Genomic DNA, 21,255 nt, shown 5'->3' with positions numbered 1-21,255 from the left:
CACTCACCTTATGCCCAAAGTGACCAGAATCAGGACATGTAGAGTATAATTTAGGGATACTCTTAATTAAGTAATATTGTTGACTTGAAAATCAAACTATTATCATCAAAGATTGTTGATAAATTGATGTTTATAGAAGTTAATAATTTATAGAAGTTTCTATAGCAGGAAATCGTTAGCTCATTTGATTTCAGTGGTTCACTGTATTCCTGTAAGTATTGTATCCAGCACACTTTGTTATATAAAGGTATACTTTTTTAAGAATTTATTTTTAAGTAATCTCTGTCCTCAACCTGGGGCTCAAACTCATAACCCTGAGATCAAGAGTCACATACTCTATTGACTGAGCCAGCCAGGCACCCCTAAAAACATTTATAAAGACTTTCATTCCCTTAAAACACACACACACACACACACACACACACACACACACACCAGTCCAGGTAGGAACAGAAACTTGGAACAGTTATGTGACCAGACTCTTTTCTAATCATGTAGCTAGTAAGGAGAACTGTATGTTGCAAAATGTTTGGTTTTCAGGTGAGAAATTAACTAATACCAATGGAGATGAAAACTCTGTGAGAAACATTGAGAAAAAAGAAAAAACAGATTCTGAAATTCAAATGTCTACTGGTATCCAGAAACACAAAAAAGTCCGGAATTTGAGAAAAAGACAAAATTTTTTGAAAGCTACCTGCAGCCAAGGTTTGTATTTCTATACTTGTCTAGGTAAAAGTTGACATGATCAATCCCAGCAATCCACTCTACTTCAGGGAATTGCTAAACTTTCACATTTACGGTTGATTTTTTTTCTCATTCACTAGGTTATAAGATTACTTCAGCTATATTTATCAGATGGTTTTACTATAAAGTGCCACTTGAGAATCCATTAGTCTTCAGATACATTCTTGTCATATTTCTGCCTAAGACTTTTAACTTGAAATGTTAGAGAAGGTAAAATAAACAGACAGCAATGATATTGAGTGGGGGCAGCACATCTGAACTGTGCCAGATCACTTAACAGCTTGCAGAGAGCCCTTTCAACATAAGGGAAATTAAAGAGTAGCCACTGGTTTTCATTTTGTCAGATGAATGAACTGTGTGTGCTTGGCAATATAGACAAGCTAACTCTCTTTTGATGGTCCTTGGAGATAAGGCTGTGGTGAACAATAGGCTGGGCCAAGCCACTTCAGGTTAAATATTAAACACTGAAAAGTTCATTTGTCTATTGTTTCTTAAGAGGTAGGAAGGACACTGGATTAGGCATTCTCTGAGAACCTTGTCCCATTGTCCCTCTCTTGTGTAATCTAAAGACCTTCTTATACATCCCTCCTGTAGTGGGTTGAATAGTGGTTCTCCAAAACATGTCCATGTCTTAATCCCTGGAACCTGTGATATTATTTTATATAGAGGTGAATATTATCTTATTTAGAAAAAGAATCTCTGCAGATATAATTAAGGATCTTGAGCTTCCAGAGAGTAAAGAATAGATCACATACAAAGTAACTGAAAGCTGGGTATTTAATAGCATTATACTTTATTAATAAATAATATTATTGGGGTGGCTGGATGGCTCGGTTGGTTAAGCCTCCGACTCCTGGTTACAGATCAGGTAACTCTTGATCTCATGGTTCATGGGTTCGAGACCTGTGTCGGGCTCTGCACTGACAGCACGAGCTTGCTTGGGATTTTCTCTCTCCTGTTCTCTTTGACCCTCCCCTACTCACTCTCAAAAAACCAACTCACAAACTAAAAATAAATCTTAATACCATGTATTCAATATTATATTTTTAATAATTATTAATATTTATTAATTTATTAATAAAGTATAATGCTATTAAAAAGTACTCAGTATTAACAACAGTTGACTTTATGAAGAAGTTTTTTGCAAGTTTAAATTGAGTCCTCTTTGTTTCCTTACTAGTTTTTTTTTTCCAGATTTTATTTTAAAATTTTAGTTACATGGTGTAGAAATTTATGATGACAATAACTTAGAAGAATTTTAGGGTTTTTGCCCCAAAATGTTTATTATGTGCCTACCTCCTTTGCTATAACACAAAGAACAAGGTGAGAAGGTTTGGACCATTCACAGTAACAATGACTGGGAGAGATTTTTCAATTCAAACTTGAAAACTGCAGGTCTGCCATTTTGGGTATTTCATAATTTTAAAATATGTTCTCTATATATGTATATAAAATATTGAATATATATAATAGACATAAAATGTCTTTATTGTTCCAGTAAAGAATTCCTGAGTGCAAATTTCTTCTTCTTTTTTTTAATGTTTATTTTTGAGAGAGAGAGAGAACATGAGCAGGGGAGGGGCAGAGAGAGAGGGAGACACAGAATCTGAAGCAGGCTCCAGGTTCTGAGCTGTCAGCACAGAGTCCGACGCAGGGCTCGGAACCACGAATCTTGAGATCGTGACCTGCACCGAAGTCAGACACTTAACTGACTGAGCCACCCAGGCACCCCACTGAGCACAAATTTCTGAAGAGCAATATGATTTTGTCTGGACGTCAGTGGAAGATAGCCATGAGGCTGTTACTATTCCTGTGATTCATATAATCAAAGAATCCTCTTGCTGGCATTTAGGAAATGGAGCAGGGAGAGGGTCTTAAGGTTTAAAGCAGTGGTTTGCAAACCTTATCCTGCATCAAAATCACCTGAAAAGCTTATTAAAATACATATTGCTGGACTCTAGCCTCAAAACATCTGATTTATTAGGTGTGTTCTCTCGATATATAACAAATTCACAAACTTAGTTTAAAACAACACACATTTTTCAACCTCATAATTGCTGCAGGTCAGGAATTGGGTATGGCTTAAGCAGGTCTTCTGCTCAGTTTATTTTATAGGCTACAAGCAAGCCGTTGGCCAAGACAGGTCTCATCTGAAGTCTCAACAAGGGAAGGATCCATTTTCAAGCTCATGTGGTGGTTGTCAGAATTCCGTTCCTTGAGGGTTGTGGCCAGTTTGTGGTCATCCTCAGTTTCTTCCTTCATGAGTTTTTCCAGCATGTCCACTTGGTTCATCAAAACATGCAAGTTGAAGGTGATAGCGCAAATTTGCTAGCAAGACAGAAAATGTTAGTCTCTTGTAGCCTAATGAAGGGAATGAAATATACTCTTGATATTGAGGTCTTCTATTGGTTAGAAGCAAATTATTCAAGAGGAAGGGATTATCCAAGGCCATAAATACCAGGAGATGGGGATCATTAGAAGTTTTGTGTTTGTTTTGTTTTTAAGTTAATTTATTTTAAAAGAGAGCACATGCGCAGGCAGGGGAGGGGCAGAGAGGGAGAGAGGGAATCCCAAATAGGCTCAGTGTCTCAACCTTGAGATCACGACCTGAGCAGAAATCAAGAGTCTGACACTCAACTGGCTGAGCCACCCAAGCTCCCCAGGAGTTATCTTAAAGTCTGCCCTCTACAGTAGGCTTTTGGAGTGGGCTGGAGAATTTGCATTTTGAACACATTTCCCAGGTCATACTGATAACTGTTAATCTGGGACTACATTTGAGAACTACTGGTATAATGATTATCCTTTCTGTTTCATCACTCTAAACCTCAACTTTGCCTTATGTCTCACTCTGAAGCTTCTCTGATAAAATTTCTACAGAAAATAACCTCCAGTTACCTGGCTTGGGGATGGGGACCTTGGTAAGAGGAATGGTTGCCAGACACTACAGGATTAGGGAAGGAACTTGGATTCCCAACTTTTCTATATATGGTTTTTTGTTTTTTGTTTTTTTTCAGTCAATCTCTGCACTTCTAGCCCAGTTGCATGCACCCTGCCTTCCGTGGTACTTGATGTCCTCAAGCGCTGGGGTTCAGGTGGACTCTCTTTCTCTATAATTGTTTTTGCAGCCATTTGGGTTGAGTCATTTCTCCCAGTCTACCAAGTCAGTTAACTCTTCTCTGTCACTAATTTTCTGATTCCCAAAAAGTTGTTGACGCCTCTGTCCTCCATTGTTTCCTCTTCTTTTGTCCTTATATGGTATTTAAAAAAATCTTTTACCATCATTTTAACATGGTTTAGGGAAGAAATTAAGAAGGAAATATGGTTCTTTTGTTTTGTTGTTGTTGGTTTGTGTGTTTTCGCTCCAACTTAGGTCTTTCTAACTTGTGCAAAGAAAAGACTTTTAAAAATCTTTGGGGACACCTGCGTGAATCAGTCGGTTAAGTGTCTGACTCCTGACTTTGGCTCAGGTCATGATCTCATGGTTCTTGGGGTTAGAGCCCTGCATCAGGCTCTGCTCTGACAGTGCAAAGCCTGCTTGGGATTCTGTCTCCCTCCCTCTCTCTACCCCTCCCCTGCTCATGCACACACACACCCTCTTTCTCTCTCAAAAATAAATAAATATATTTTAAAATCTTTGGATAATGATATTGTACTACATGCTTTATGGAAGAAAAACCAGTCAATAGGCCATAATTCGGTTTTTGGCATCTTTTGTGATCAGAAACACACTCACTGAGATAGAGAATAGAGGAGTTTTAGAAAATCACAATTTGTTTTAAGAAAAATGTTATCCATTATTACAGGACTACTGAGAATGAGAGGAGTGTAGAACTGTAGTAAGTTTGTTTTAATCTTATGATTGAGTGACTGAGTAACTGTTAGAATGAATGCAAAGTAATGTGCTTAGATGCTCTACAATTTCTCCACAAGTTACATTTTAAAACAGTAATAGCAATGATGATATCAATGTATGTTTTGTATAGTGTACCCTACTTAGGATATTTTAAGGAAGTTGCTCTGTATTTTCTAAGCTCCTTTGTAATAATCAGCATTTGGCAGAAAAGAAGCCTCAGTTTTGCTTGGCAAATTTTCAGAAATGAAAACAGCTGGAATCAATAAGAGGCGTGCCAGAAGGGAAAGCCGGCTTCATTTGGCTGCCACAAGAGGAAATTTGTCTCTGGTGAAGGCTCTAATAGAATCCGGAGCAGATGTGAATGTAAAAGATAATGCAGGTTTGGATTCTTTAAATTTTAATTGTCTTTATCACTTGAACTCACTGAACTACACATTTCATCCCCCCTCCCAATTTTGATCCTGGCTGCTAACTTTGAACTTTCTTTTTTATAATATATTATTTAGTTGAATAGTTAAATTTATCTTGGTTTTCTCTAGTTGCTAAAATAACCTCCTCTGAAGCAGTTTCTAACATACATATGGGAGCATTCAGAGGGAGTATACAGAATGGGGAGTAAGGGGAGCTTTATTTAGGCCTTTTCCTTAGAGGCCTTAATACTATTCTCTCACTTTGGAGAGAATGCCAATTTTTTCCCATTTCCCTGTCCCTTCTCTTTCTCCTCTCTTTACATAGTTCCTTTTGTCTCTCTTTGTTAATTTTAATTTTAAGCCTCCATTTTTAAATTGATCTTCTAACATTTTGCTCAAGCACAGACATCGTGTGAGGAATTAACAGAGGGAAAAACTCAGAGGTTGACTTCAAGAATCATACATCATTTTAAAGAGATAAGTGACAATGCAGTGATACAAATGAGAAAGTCAGGCATGATCGTACTCTATTTTAATATCTGAGGTGAAAAAATTTAGTCCCATTATATTTTATGTTCTCTGAGTCTTTTCTTTGACCCTTGTATCAAGAAATACTTTTTCCCGAGATCAATTTGTTGACAAAAATGAAACACATTTTTTTAAGTTTATTTATTTATTTAGAGAGAGAGAGAGTTGGAGGGGCAGAGAGAGAGGGAGAATGAAAGGGAGAGAGAGAATTCCATGCAAGGGCTTGGATGTACAGCTCAAACGAACATTGAAATCATGACCTGAGCCAAAACAAAGAGTCAGATGCTTAACGGACTGAGCCACCCAAGCGCCCCCCAAAATGAAGCACATTTTAAGGTCACGGTTTTCAGTATAATTTCTTGTCTAATGCTTAGTGTATACATTTGAATCAATATAGATACTAATTACATTAGTGTAAATAAACTTAAGAATGGAGATATTACATGAATGTTGATTTTTAAGCAGTAGCTTGTTTGGCTTTTTCTTTTTTCCTTTTTTTAGGTTGGACACCACTCCATGAGGCATCTAGTAAGGGATCTAATGATATAATTGTAGAGTTGTTAAAAGCTGGTGCTAATGTTAATTGTGAAAATCTAGGTGGGATTCTGCCCTTACATGATGCTGCCTCCAGCAGTCATTTAAAGGTACAGTGCACATCAGATTGCATTCCTATTACTTTTCCTTAGAAAAGTGAATGAAGAAAATGAAGATATTTTAAACTGAGCACTAAAGTGATTCCTTAAATGATTTTTAAAACTACTTAAAATTATAAATTAAAATAAGATATTGTGTTTAGATTGGAAAAATCATATTTCCTAATGAATCATTTTTACATTGTCTCTGTTCATAGAATTCACATGAGTCAGAATAAAATGAAAGGGCTCAGGGTAAACATAGGCTATAAATTTAATACGTTTCATGCTTAGTTGTCGTAAATGATTGGCTCTTGTGCATAAGAGCCTAATTATAGTGATGATATATGTTGACAGACTTTAACTCAAAATTTCTCAGTGGGTTTGAGCTTTCAAAAAAATGGGTACAAATGAATGTTGCTTGTTCCTGAGGATTTGTTGTGTATTTTTCTCCTTTGTTTCTCTTAATCAGACAGCCATCACAAGAAAAAATTACTAAGGTAATTACTTCAGTAACACTGAATCTCACATCTATACCTTAAAATTCCTAAGATTTTTAGACTCATCTTTGACAAATCTGAGAAGACTTCTGTTGTTATCAATAGGCAGTACAGGTTTCAGGAAAAATCACTGACTTTGGAAAACAGTTAAGGAAACCACTATGAATAACAGTATTAAAACCAAGGTTCATGTAAATAATACCTTGAACGTCTCACTAACACCAGTTTATCTGTCCCTAGATATTTTTAAGAGCCTGATGATTTTTTTGTTAATTTCATGAAAGCATATTCCCACTTTATTCAGTTTAAAGGTAGTCATGTGAAGGAATACTATGGAATTTATGATTTGCAGAGATAAGAGATATAAACTAATGATTAAGAATAATACCAGATGGGTGGGCTAATGTCCAGAGTGGCTTCTTTTGACCAAAGAAGCCCTTTGGTCTCTAAGATAAAGTCTCAAGGTTATGTAGTCATGAATTGGAAGAAAGGAAGCAGGAAGAGTCATTAGATCAACAAACTTACTGGTTATATGTACAGGAAAAGGCCACTTAAAGTGAAACCACTTAAATAAGGGCCAAAATTTCATAGTAGGAAAATCAGGTTTTTAGACATTATCCTGAAAAATAGAATATAAAACAAAGAAAATAAGGAGGTCCCCAGTACCACCCCTATATTTTAGAATTTATTAGAAGGACTTCTAGAGCTCAGCATTCAGTGGTGCTCATAGCTAAGATTTCGTACAGCATTGTTGTAAGGATATGCAGCAGACTGGACTTAGCTCATGGGCCGTAGTTTGCTATCGCTCGACCTTATGTTAAGGCAGTATAGACAAAGTTTGCATTTAGACTAACCTTCCACATCAGTACTGCCTTTATTTTAAATAGAAATGTTCTATTTGAAAGAAGGAGGTGGTATTTTTAAAGATATTTTAATTTCTTTGACTCTGGTATATTGCCAGAATCTTTCCTCACATCTTCCTTCATTTTCCCTCTGTGTGGCAGTTCTTTGATCAGTGGCTCATTTTATTTCTAATTTCCTCCCCTTTGTCCCTATTTCTTTATCTTGAGATAGAATATTGATAAATTAGAAAGATTAAAAAGAGAGCAGGGGAGGTAAATATATGGTATTAGAGACCTAATCAGTATCAATTCTGTATCCTATAAAGCTAATTCTTATATTTTATTTTTTTATTCTTGCATTACTGCATGAAAAGTTACTCAACAGCCTATTTTTTCCAACTTTTAAATTCTTTTTAAATCTTCATTTCTGCTTTAAGTTATTTTCCAAAATGGTCCTGTATTTCACCTTGTAAAATGAAGAGGAAAAGGAGAGTGAGAGAAAAAGATACAAAGTGGGTGAGGATGGACATCCATTTTCATACCAGAAAAATTGGGAGAGACAAGATATGCCCTCCCCTCTTAACAACTACAAAGTGAAAAAATATATAAAATGGCAGTTTTGAGACATCGTACAACATGCAGCACAGGACATTCTTCTCCTTTAGAGAAGGGAAGCAAATCCTATGGTTGCCCTACCATATGGACTAGGTGTCTCCAGGCAGAAACATAGGAAGAGAGAAAACAAACAGCGCTATGGTCTCAAGTTCAGAAGATAGAATTTGGAGTTTAAAAGTCTCCAACAGCTAGAATTTATGGGGCAAAATACCAGAGAGAAAGGATCTGCACAGAGAACTTTCCAGAAATTTGAAGGAAACCACCTTGATTCTTGGCTGATCTACAAATATGTTTAAGAAAACCATGTAAGGTTAGGCAAAGAGGTAGCAGGACGGATTGTCAGAATCATCGCTGGAGCTTACAGGGGGCTGAGTAGTTTATGTTTGCACCAGCCAGAATGGTAGGAACTCATAAAACATGGAAACATCAAATAGGTATTTCTTGCATAGTTGAGTCAAATTAGTCCTTTCTCTGGATTCACCTTAAAATTTAAAAGAAAATATGGGGCACCTGGGTAGCTCGATCAGTTAAGCGTCTGACTTCAGCTCAGGTCATGATTTCACAGTTCATGGGTTTGAGCTCTGGGTTGGGCTCTGCTGACAACTCAGAGCCTGGAGCCTGCCTCAGATTATGTGTCTCGTGCTTTCTCTGCCCCTCTCCTGCCCATGCTTGGTCCTCCTCTGTCTTTCAAAAATAAATAAATGTGAATTTTTTCTAATGTTTTAAAGAAAGTATCAAAAAGATCCTACTGATTCCAATAACCTAAATGTATCCCAGAACAAAGCCTAACAACATCTAAAGGAATACAGTAAAATTCAGCAATATAAAAATCACAACGTCTATCAACCAGTTCAAAAAAAATTGTTTAAATAAAAGAGTATAAAATATTACCTATAAGCAGGCATAAAAATGATCATGCAAAACAGACCCAGAAATGACATAGATAATAAAATTAGCAGAAAAGGATGTTAAACAAATATTATAATTACATACTGTACGTGGTAGGGAGAATTCTAAGATGGTCCTGAAAATTCTCACTCACTGACCTATATACATTGTGTATAATCCCCTCCCTTTGAGTGTGAGTGGGCCCAACCTAATGAGGTAAATCCTTTAAAAGAAGGAAAGCATCAAAGCGAACCATATGGCAAGGATCTGCAGCTAGCTTTTAGAAGCTGAGAGCAGTCCCTAATCCACAGCCAAGAAGAATACAGGAAGCTTAGTCATAAACTTTCAAGGAAGTGAATTATGCCAAAAAACTAGTGAGCTTGGAAAAGGACCCTAAACCTTAGGTGACTATCACAGTCTATGCTGACACTTTGATTTCAGCATGGTGAAGAATCTGAGCAGACAACCCAGCCATACCACACTCAGATTTCTGACCTACAGAACTGTGAGATTATAAATTTGTATTATTGTAAGCTATCAGATTTGTAGTAATTTGTTATGCAGTAATAGGAAACTAATACACTCTGTTATGTTTAAGACGGTGGAGAAAAACAGAAACAGGATGAGAATAGAAATGGAAGGTGTAAATAAGGCTCAGACTATGAGAGATGAAAATAAAACATGTGAAATGAAACATTCACCAAATGGCTTGGTTAACAGCATATAAATACTAAAAAGTAAGTGCGTTGGATTTGAAGATAAAACTTTAGAAATAATACAGAATAAAGGGAGAGGAAAGACTGAAAAAACAAAGACAAAATAAGAAAACATCAGTGACCTGTAGGGCAATATCAAGTTATATTATACATATCTATATCTATATCTATCTATATGGATATATCTATATAGATATAGATATATGTATACCTATATATCTATAGACATATACTCCCAGATATATGTATATCTATCTATCTATCTATCTATCTATCTATCTATCTATCTATATGCAAGCTTAATCCTAAAGGAGGGGGCTGATCAGAAAAAAATATTTGGACAATAAAGACCAAACTATCCAAATGTGATGAAAACAGTAAATCCACAGAACCAAAAATCTTACCAACTTGCCAGTAAAGGAAAAATGAAGAAAACTGTACCAACATATACCATAATAAGATTGCTGAGAACCAGTGAAAAAGGGAGAAACAGAAAGTTTGGGAAAAAAACGTGTATATAGGAACAAATAGAATGGTAGCCAACCTCTCATCAGAAATTTTACAAGCCACTAGATAAAGGAGCAACATCTTTAAAAAGTACTGCAAGGGGCAGTGAACTTGTTAACCTAGAATTCTGTACTCAGCAAAAAATCTTTCAAAAGTAAAGGTGATGTTGGCAAAGATGTGGAAAAATTGGACCTCTCATACATTGCGGGTGGTAATGTAAAATGGTGATGCTGCTATAGAAAACAGTCTGGCAGTTCCTTCAAAAAGTTAAACCAAGTTGCCATATAATGTAGCAAATTACTCCCAGGTATATAGCCTAGGAAACTGAAAACCTATGTTCACACAGAAATTTGTATATGAATGTCCATAGCACTATTTTCCAAATAACCAAAAAGTAGAAACAACCCAAATGTCCATCAGTGGATGAGTGTATAAACAAAATGTGGTATACATCAATAAGATATTATTAAGCCATAAAAAAAGAAGTACTGATACATGCTACCACATGGATGAACCTGAAAACATTATGCTAAATGAAAGAAGATGGATACAAAAGGCCACATACTATTTTATTAATATGAAATGTCCACAATAAGCAAATCCATACAGGCAGAGAGTAGATTAGTGATTCCCAGGGGCTATGAAGAAGAGGAAATGAGGAAAAAAGATACACCATGAAAACAATAATCAAAAGAATGAGTGACTCTGGAAGCTTAAGACAAAGTAGATTTCAGAGCAAGGAATATTGTCAGGGATAAAGAGGGACATTGCATAAGTATAAGGGGAATATTTGACCAAGAAGGCATAGCAATTCTGAAAGTGGGTGCACACAGTAATGAGTTTCAAAATAAATGAAGTAAAAGCAGAATTGAAATGGGAAATAGGGGCACCTGGGTGGTTCAGTTGGTTGAGCATCCAACTTCGGCTCAGGTCATGATCTCACGGTTCATGAGTTCGAGCCCTGCATCGGGCTCTGAGCTAACAGCTCAGAGATGGAACCTGCTTCAGATTCTGTGTCTCCTCTCTCAGTCCCTCCCTCTCCCTCTCTCTCTCTCTCTCTCTCTCTCTCTCTCTCTTTCTCTCTCATATATAAATTTTTTAAAAAAGAAATGGGAAATCCACTCTCATAACTGGCAATTGCAGTTCTTCTCTTAGGAAATTCTTCTCTTATACAAATACACACCAAGAGACACACTTCTTTTTTGCCTCACCCGAATTGATGAGGTGATCTGCAAGATTGAAGGGTTGGGAGAGGCTGGGGACACAGCAGCAAAGGCTTAGAACTCACCAGCTTCTGTGATGCTGCTAACTGCTCCACAATTGTTCCAACTAACCAGTTTGTGGACTCCAGGAAGCCTACCTACAGGTTGTTGGAGATGCCTCACCTGTAGAACTCCCCAAGTAGCTCCTTGGATCTCCCTAATGCTCTGCACACCTCACCCACGTACACCTTCTACTACCCTACTCTGTGGCCAGCTCTCTCTGTGCACTCTCATGGGCAGCAAAAGTAAGCCTTTGCAGACTTGCTAGTAATCCAACACAGAAAGTTCAATTCTGTAGGATTTCAGGGGACATTTTAGAGAACCCCCCCTTGGAAAAACAAACAAAAGCCAATTGGCCTGGCTTCATGGAATCAATAGAAGGCATACATTTTTAAGAACTCCCCCCAAGAGAAAACAAGAAATGTGCAGCAAATACATCTATAGAAAAAAATCTAAGAAAGCCTCAGAATCCTGAGATGGACTGACTGGTGAAGATGTCTCTTTCAAAGCTGGTTAGGGAAGATTAGAGGATGTGACTGTCGCTTCAGATGTGAAGATGGCAATGCAAGACTTCAAGGAACGTTAACAAATCAGGAAAACATGGCTCCAAGAAGGGAACACAATAATTTTCCAGTAACTGACCCCAAAGAAATGGAAATCTATGAATTGTCTGGCAAAGAACTTAAAATAATGGTTTTAAAGAAGCCCAGCAGTCTACAAGACAACTCAGTAAAATCGGGAAAGTAATACATGAACAAAACTAGAGGTCCAGCAGAGAGACAGAAATCTTAAAAAAGAACCTTTTGTTTACATAAAGATATATACTCAAATGTTCACAGTGGCTTTATTCATAATAGCCAGAAACTGGAAAGAACCCAAATGTCTCTCAACTGATAAATAAATAGATGGATACACAAATACATCATTAAAAGGAACAAACTATTTTTTCTTAGAAACATCTTTACTACAAGTGTCCTTTAATACCACATACATTGCAAATGATATGTAATTTCCATTTCCTGAAGTAACACTCTTCTCATCATACCTAGCAAGTAGCATTCTTAGAAACATCTTCATTACAGGCATTCCTGAACACGTCTGTCTGCGTGGCAGAATAGGTGTAACTTCCATTCATTGTTATAACACTGTTCCCATACCAGCTAGCAAGTAGCCAGATGAAACCATCGATACAGCAATATGGATGAATCTCAGAAACATCATGCTAACTTAAGCCACACACAAAAAAGACTGTATACTGTATGATTCCATTCATATGAAATACTACAAAAGGCAAAATTTATAGTGATTGAAGCAGATTGCTGAGTGCCAAGGGCCAAAGGGAGGTGGGAAAAGATTGACTGCAGAGAGCCATAATAAATTTTTTTATGATGATGGAATGTTTCTAAGTCATGGTTGTCGTCGTGATTACCCTAGTAAAGCGGATTAAAAAAAAAAAAGTTAAGCAAGGGGCCTACTTCTTGGTCACCTAATTTTTGTCAAGCTCTTTGCTCCTCAGGTCCATCCTATCTTATTGCCTGGAGCTCTCTGTTAGCCATTCCTGTTTAGTGCCTTGTGGATCTGTAGCTGTTCTCTTAGGCATTACTGAAAAATAGCTGTTCAGGGTCCCATTCCAATGAGCTCAGTTCTCTGTTTCCTCGGAACTAATATATTAAATGAATCCATGTTAATACATTAAAGGTCAAGGCCTGAGAGGAAGGCCTCATCCTAACACACAGAAGAGTCATTATATGGCATAATTTTTAACTCTAGAAAAGCTTCCTTTGTTAAAAAACAAAACAAAACAAGCTTCCTCTCTCCCCCATATAGTAGTAGAAAGAGGGTATAAGGAATCTGTATTTTTAAATAATTCCACAGGTGACTTTACTGATCACTCAGGCTTAGAAACTACTGGATTGAGGTACTGCTCACCCCTTCTTGTAAAAACAAAACAAAATGCCTTTACTCAGACGGGACTGCTTTCATTAAAGACCCACTAGTATAAGATATTTGACAAGGGCTCACATTTAGTTCTCAAAGGTGATAAAAATGAGGTTCAAATGGTAAATAAACTTCTTCAAGGACAGTTAGTAAGTAGCAGGAGTGAGTTCTGTATGCTTGACTTGAAAACAAATGTGTTTTCTTTTATGCTATGCTAACCCTGAGATGATGGAACAAATGAGGGGCTGTCCTTGTCATCTTCACTGGCCCATCTGCTCCTAAGTATCTCTGCTTCTCCATACCTGGACGTAAGGAGAAAGAAAAAAGCCACTGACACATAGTATGTCTCTATTTTTAACAAAATCCTGGCCATCTTTTCCTGATCAGGTTTCTCAATGATTTGAATCGTTTTCCTCACGCAGATGGACTCATTGGCTATTGCTCACTAACTGACTTATACTATAAACTAATTATTAACATCTTTAACTTTGGTCATTCACTAATTTCTAATATGCAACAACTTTGAGTTATTCAACTTTATATTCTAATATAAATGACTTTGTAAACTTACAAATTCATTTATATTAGAAATCACCCTCCACCCAATGTCACAAGCTCTTTGACCTCAGTTTCTTCTTCCTTAAAATGATGGGGTTGGAGTAGATTCTAAGTTGCCTTTTACCTTTAACATGTAAGTTAGTTAGGACGCATAATAGACGTGCATAGACATTATTAGGAGGGTTATGGATTCTCATGCTAGCTCATAAAATTTCTTAAACAAGTAACATACCTAAAATATAGTAATGCAGGTTGGAGGAAGACAAAGAGCTCTGTTAAAGAGACAGAGTAAATCTTGTACCTCATTTTACCTATATTTGCTTCTTAACTGCCCTGAAGGCTGCATATCTGGTACTCTCATGTCATCATGTTTGGTTCTCCTGTGAGGACAGATCAGGCCAAATCAGTGGATCAGTTTACAGTTGTCATAGCAAATTTAATCAAAAATTTTCTTGACCAGAGTTTGCCAACTTTTTTGATAGCTTTTTATACTTTGATAACTTTTAACGGTGGTGTCTTAAAATGAAAGCAGAAAGGTGTCTATAGAGATAACCTTGGGAAAATATCTTCTAGGCAGCTGAGATTCTACTACAACATGGAGCAAACCCAAATCAAAAGAATCAAAAGCAGAATACTGCTTTGGATGAAGCAGATGATGAAAAAACGAAAGAGCTGCTGAAATCTTATGATGCTGTTGAGACTGATAATAGAGATGAAAATAATGCTACAGTCACTGGTATGTGTGGAAGTATTGCCTGCTCTTTTATACAAGTGCATGCCTCTGCTTAGAAAAATAAAATCTTCAGATTTATAGTATAAATTGTTTCATGACTGGGGTAGATGTTTTATATGTTTATTAAACTCTTGAAAAGCATTATTTATTTTTAGAAATTAGCATTTCCACATTTGGTTTAATTTATATACCATATGATCCTGTTGGTTTGGAATTATGTGTTGAAATGGAGCCCATATTATTCATTAAACCATTATTAATCTCTAACATTGGGTCTGAGATAGAGATGTAATTGAATCCACACAGATTGGCTTACTCGTAGAGGGGCTGGAAAAGGTTGACATTATACTCAGTCTTTGGAAGTAAGATTCCATTACTTCAAAATTTATAATGGTACATGTGAAAGTTGGACTGATGCCAACTTTTCAAGACTCTCATGTTCTGATGCCAGAATATGAATTTGTTAAGGAAATACACATTTATACATATGTGTATGTGTGAATATAGTGTAAAGAATATTTCAAGGGAATGTACAGCCAGGCAAAATTTTATGAACCTTTTTTAGAAATAGTTTGCATTTAAATAATATAATGAACTATCTACAAGAATTAGGCATTCAGTGAACACTAATTTAGATATCATACATTTGTTGAGCACCTGCTATGCTTGCGCTTGAGGAAGTTCCAGTCTTGTGTGGAGATCAACCAGAAGACAAACAGTTAAACACAATTTATTAAATGTTGAGGAGAATGAATTGTTCTTCCTTTTCTGTCCTGCTTGACTCATACAAGAAACCCAGGAACATATCTGCCCTTTCTTCCAGTGAGGCAGAAAGATTGGGAAAAGAATCCCTGTCACTTTTCTCCCAGCCTATACTATCCTTAACAATTGTTGATTTTCAAGAGAGGAATCATACTACTGTTACGATTGGTCAGAGCCAAGGATAATCATTGTCTCATATTTTACAAGTGAGCTAGATCACATGTAGGTCAAGGTCAAGACTGATACAAGGTTTCTTCTTTTCATTACCTGCTACCATATGGTAAATATATAGGGTCAGAGCCTTTCTTAGAGCTCTAACCATGTATCTCTCCCTCTCCACAGCCGTATTTGGAGTTATTGGGCACTCTGTTATGAAATGCTGTATCAATTCCCACTTGTCTGTTGTTTCTTGTGTGTACATTTCCTTGGTTAGGTACCATAAAGGGATGAGGGACGTAGGGGAACAATAGTTATATGAAGAAAGGGAATCCAGAATGGGAAAGGATCAGAGACAATGAATCATAGACGTAGTGGTTTAAGAGCACTGATTTTGGAGTCAGATCCGATTTCAATACTAGCTATGTGACATTAAGAAAACTTGCTGAATCCTCTAAGCTTCACTCTCCTCTTCTGTAAAATGGATAGAATAGACTACCTGTCTTACAGGGCTTGTATGAAGATTAAATAAGATGGCTCAGGAAGAGTTTGACATCTAGCGTGTGATAAGTATTCAGTAAATGTTAGCTCTAATTAAGCAATTGAGAATAAACAATGAGATGCTGACCCAAATTCAGATATTTTAGTAATTGTAGACTTAATTTATTCTTTCCATTCCTGTCACCATTAAAATTGATAAAATGAAGCTAAATTTTTACACATTCTTATTATATTTTCTAATTTTAATTTTTAAAGTCAAAATTCCTGCTGCCCGACCAAAAAGACATAAACAGTGTTTTAGTGACGACTGCAAAAGTGTTCATCCACCTTTTCTTTCACACAGAGAAAAAACAAGAGAAAGCCATCCTGTGGTGAGTGAAGTTGAAATCCTTTAAATTTTCAGCTTAGAAAATGCCATTCTTTGGGCTAGTCAGTCATTAACCGTTGGCAGTACTCTTTCCATTTTAAGAATGCACAGGTTGAAAATATTTTTTGTCACAAGAAAGTAAGAGAGCTAATTGAACAAAATGAGCCAAGAAAATATGTTGTGTAGTTAACTCACTTATCTGCACTGAATACAGAATATGGATTAGCTGCTATTGTTTACACCTAGGTCGGGTTCTTTAGCTACTTCTAGTCCCATGGACCCTGCCACTATCATAGTGTGTCTTCACCCATCCACTCCCAAAAAATGTCTAGGATTCATAGTGGGTAAAAAAGACCCTGGACTCCAGACAGAAAAGAGGAAAGCAACCTGGGTTAGCCAATCTGGATATCGCATGGTTTATAGTGGTAGTGTTTGCTGTATTTGAAACTCCTCATATAAAAAAATATTTTTACAAAAATAACATAGTAGTTGCTCAATAAAAAATATGTTAATTGATAAGATTCGTGTAACATGATAAGAACGCAAAGCTTACTAGAAACTAACTTCTTAAGTGAAGTAGCATCCTCAATGAAATACTATTTTGAAGAGAAGTTAGACTTCTCTTATATGCTTTCTGTTAGTCATTGTAGAGAAGACAGTATTATTCTTTGAACTTCAACTATTGTTAATCAACTAATTTATAGCATAAATATTCTAAGTTGTATTAAAACTAAATTGCATTTGCCTTAGCACTTTGAAAATGATTTACGTTGGTTCCTGGTATCTGTTAATAATGGACAGAAAGTCACCTGTCAATCTAATTGTCATTCCCTTATAGATAATCTTGTAGCTTTTATGTTCTCCAGTTTCACTAAGTTGTGTCTAAATGTGGAGCATTTTATTAATTAAACTCAGGCCTAGAAATACTCCTTTAATGTGAAGGCAGATTTCTCATTTGTATTCCAGAAACTTTGAGTCTTTATACCTTTGAAAATTGCCTCTCCTCCATCTCCGTAATTTTCTTTTTTCTTTTTTCTTTTTTTTTTTTTGAACTTCTGTTTAGATGTTGGTTAGACTAGTCTTAATATCTTCTAGTATCTTTTTTCATATTTTCCATCTCTTTAACTTTCCACACTATATTCTGTGTGCTATCCTTTGACCTCTCTCCTGCTTCATTATTTCTCTCCTCAAATATTTCTCCTCTATTTAACCCATATTCCTACTCTCTTTAACTCATATGTTGAAACTTTAATTTAAATGACTCTTTTTTATTTCTAGAAATTCTTTGTTTTTCGAATTTTTGTTTTAAAGAAAGAACAAAATAAAACTAAAAGGAATTTTCAGGTCTCTTCCTGAGTCTCACGTGATAACATGATTCTTTATGTGGTTTTTAATTTTTTGTTATGATTTCATTTCATTGAGGACTGATTACTATGGGAATTTTGGTGTGTTTAGGCTTCGTGTTTAACATTTGCCTCTTCTGGGGCCCTTAGAAGTTCATCACCTTCACACAAGTTTTTATGCTCATTTCTCAGTTTGAGTTCCTGAACCACACAAACTATATAAATTTAGTTCTTACACACATGTGTAGTATAGGCTTGAGTCTCTGATTTTCTTTTTCTTTTTTTTTAATGTTTTTATTTATTTTTGAGACAGAGACAGAGCATGAGCAGGGAGGGGCAGAGAGAGAGAGAGAGAGAGAGAGAGAGAGAGACAGAGTCGGAAGCAGACTCCAGGCTCTGAGCTGTCAGCACAGAGCCCCATGCAGGGCTCGAGCTGACAGACTCTGAGATCATGACCTGAGCCAAAGTTGGATACTCAACGAGTCACCCAGGTGCCCCTAAAAAGAAAACCAACTTTAAAAAAGAAAAACTCTGCTGCAAACCTGATCTGTCTTCCCTTGTATGTTAGGGACTTTTTTTTACCTTGCTGCTTTCATGATTCTCTCCTTGCCTGAGTATTTTGTGAATTTGACTATGATATGCCTTGTTGATGGTCGGTTTTTGTTGAATCTAATGCTCAACATCACTCATCATCAGGGAAATACAAATCAAAACCACAATGAGATACCACCTCACCTGTCAGAATGGCTAACATTAACAACTCAGGCGACAACAGATGTTGGTGAGGATGCAGATAAAGAGGATCTCTTTTGCATTGTTGGTGGTAATGCAAGCTGGCGCAGCCACTCTGGAAAACAGTATGGAGGTTCCTCAAAAAACTAAAAAGAGAACTACCGTAGGACCCAGCAATAGCACTACTAGGCATTTATCCAAGGGATACAGGTGTGCTGTTTCGAAGGGACACATGCACCCCCATGTTTATAGCAGCACTATCAACAATAGCCAAAGTATGGAAAGGCCCAAATGTCCATCGATGGATGAATGGATAAAAAAGATGTGGTGTGTATACATACACACACACACACACACACACACACACACACACACACACACACACACTGGAGTAGTACTCGGCAATCAAAAAGAATGAAATCTTGCCACGTGCAATTACGTGGATGGAACTGGAGGTTATTATGCTAAGTGAAATTAGTCAGAGAAAGACAAAAATCATATGACTTCACTCATATGAGTACTTTAAGAGACAAAACAGATGAGCATAAGGGAAGGGAAACAAAAATAATATAAAAACAGGAGGGGGACAAAACAGAAGAGACTCTTAAATACAGAGAACAAACAGGGTTACTGGAGGGGTTGTGGGACAGGGATGGACTAAATGGGTAAAGGGCATTAAGGAATCTACTCCTGAAATCATTGTTGCACTATATGCTAACTAATTTGGATGTAAATTTAAAAAAATAAAAAATAAAATTAAAAAAACTAATAAAACTGAATTTCCCAGTCAAAAAAAAAAAAGAAAGAAAAACTCAAATATAAGGACTTTAAAGTCATTAAGAATCTTTTGTAAATGTGAACTTTTTTTAAATGTTGGAAACTTCAAATCACATTGGGGATGGGGTGACTCTATGGCCAGATAGAAAGGAAATGAGATGATTTTAGTTTGGTGCTACCTTGTAACACCGTCCAATCAAAACATGTAGGCAGCCGTCTCTATACCCGTGTAAACGAAGTACAGAAGTGATAACAATACTAATAGTTGGTATTCGCTGAGTACTTACTATATGACAGACTCTCCCCAAATACATTTCTGTTAAGTAGCAGTACCAGAACTAAAGCAGTGCCAGGCAGTCTGGCTAACAGAGCCTGTGCTTCTCACCACTGTGCCATATTGTACAGAATTGTAAAGGAGGTGTCAGAGACAAAGATGGTCCTACCACAGTAGAACTAGGAAATTGGAATAAAATTTTCGTCAAGCTTTTAGTAAGCACAATATAAACTATGTAAAGCTGCTTATTCCAAAGACAGATCCTAGGTTGGGTTTTTTGTTGTGCTTTTTTTTTTTTTTTTTAAGGTAAACAACAAGTAATGAAGGACTGAAGAAGAGGTTCTTGGGGGGAAGATTATGCTGGACCCTCCATGGGGGAAGGTGTAGCTTGTGTGGAGTTAAAGGTTATTGCCCATGGTGGCCAAGACTGAGTGCATCCACAATATGAGCAAAAGAGAAAGGAAAATCACCTCCAGAAAGTGTTTTCTTTATCCTGACCTGTAGGTAGAGGCATAGCCAGTTCAGACCTTTAGTTTGCTTTTATAGCCATTTGGTATAAAAAGAAATAAATCTCATTTGTTTGTTTTGCATATTTATATTTTATAGTTCTGCTTTGATGCATTTCATACATGACAGCAGTGAGATTGCTTTTCCACATAATTGGATGCGTTTATTATGTGCATTTTTCATGTCCCTTGTAGGCACCAAAGTAGAATTTCAGGGCAGTATACTTCAGAAGGCTTTGAGGACTGACACATTTTTTAAATGAATGTATATTGAGAATATATTAAAGAATAGATAATATGAGTCAGTCCATCAGTTTTCATTTATTGAGCACCAGCTATATATGCAACAGTTTGGAAATCATTCACAAATATAAAACCTATGCTCCTGCCTATAGATCTTATTATTTTGAGGGAGAACTATAATATGTAAGCTATTATATATATTAATGCTAAGTTTTGTAGCACTGCAATTCTTAAGTAATTCTGAGAAAGGAGAAATCAGTATGAATTAGATTTGTCAGAGGTTTCATGTATGAGATGGGTTTTATATAATAAGCAGTATTTATTGAATTCTTACTTTGCAATGGCCCTGTCCTAACCATTTTACTTGTGTTAGTGTGTTCAGGCAAGGAGAGGACAAGTAACTTGCTAGAGCCCCCCAGCTAGGAAGAAGTGAAGCCAGAGCACACCCAGGCAGCCTAGTTCCAGAATCTACTCCATGATTACATGTCTCATAGGAAAGAGGTGGATCTGGGCAAAGTTAATTGAAGGCATTCCAGGCAAGACAGTCACTACTGACAAGGGCGTGGGGAGGGGGCCTTAAATCCCGTTTGTGAATTTTTGAGAGAGTAGTGTTTTGTATTTTAAGATTATGTGTGAGATTTTAATAGTGTGCAGTGATAGTCACAGAGCCTTAAAGTAAACTTGTTGCATATATGTGGTCTTTAAATATCATGTGCTCTCAGTTGTTCTTGTTTCACCTACAGCTATGATTGTAACAGAAGTCAGTGAGAAATTGTGATTCTTTATACGGTTGCTACTCTTACAGTCTTTTTGCCAGGAGTAGATCTGCTACATAAATCAAAACATTTAAGTTTACTTTTCCCCTCAA

The 21,255-nt window shown here is 36.6% G+C and overlaps 1 protein-coding gene across 4 annotated transcripts in view; it reads left to right on the top strand.

Annotated features, from left to right (window-relative positions):
• Positions 1–21,255, top strand: part of ANKRD31 (ankyrin repeat domain 31) — a 143,771-nt gene that overhangs the window by 82,639 nt on the left and 39,877 nt on the right. For 2 of the 4 annotated variants that reach the window (XM_045495705.1, XM_045495686.1), the window contains 5 exons: positions 541–705; positions 4,839–4,976; positions 6,037–6,179; positions 14,567–14,729; positions 16,401–16,516. In XM_045495705.1, coding sequence (XP_045351661.1) covers positions 541–705; positions 4,839–4,976; positions 6,037–6,179; positions 14,567–14,729; positions 16,401–16,516 — 725 coding nt within the window. Of the gene's footprint in view, positions 1–540; positions 706–4,793; positions 4,977–6,036; positions 6,180–14,566; positions 14,730–16,400; positions 16,517–21,255 lie in introns of all 4 variants that reach the window. The other 2 variants (XM_045495679.1, XM_045495695.1) reach the window with 1 other exon arrangement.

Source organism: Leopardus geoffroyi, chromosome A1 (genome assembly GCF_018350155.1).
Source record: "Leopardus geoffroyi isolate Oge1 chromosome A1, O.geoffroyi_Oge1_pat1.0, whole genome shotgun sequence".
In the NCBI taxonomy this organism is placed as follows: Eukaryota; Metazoa; Chordata; class Mammalia; order Carnivora; family Felidae; genus Leopardus; species Leopardus geoffroyi.
Note: the sequence above shows the minus strand (reverse complement) of the source record. Positions and strands in the feature narration are given on the sequence as shown.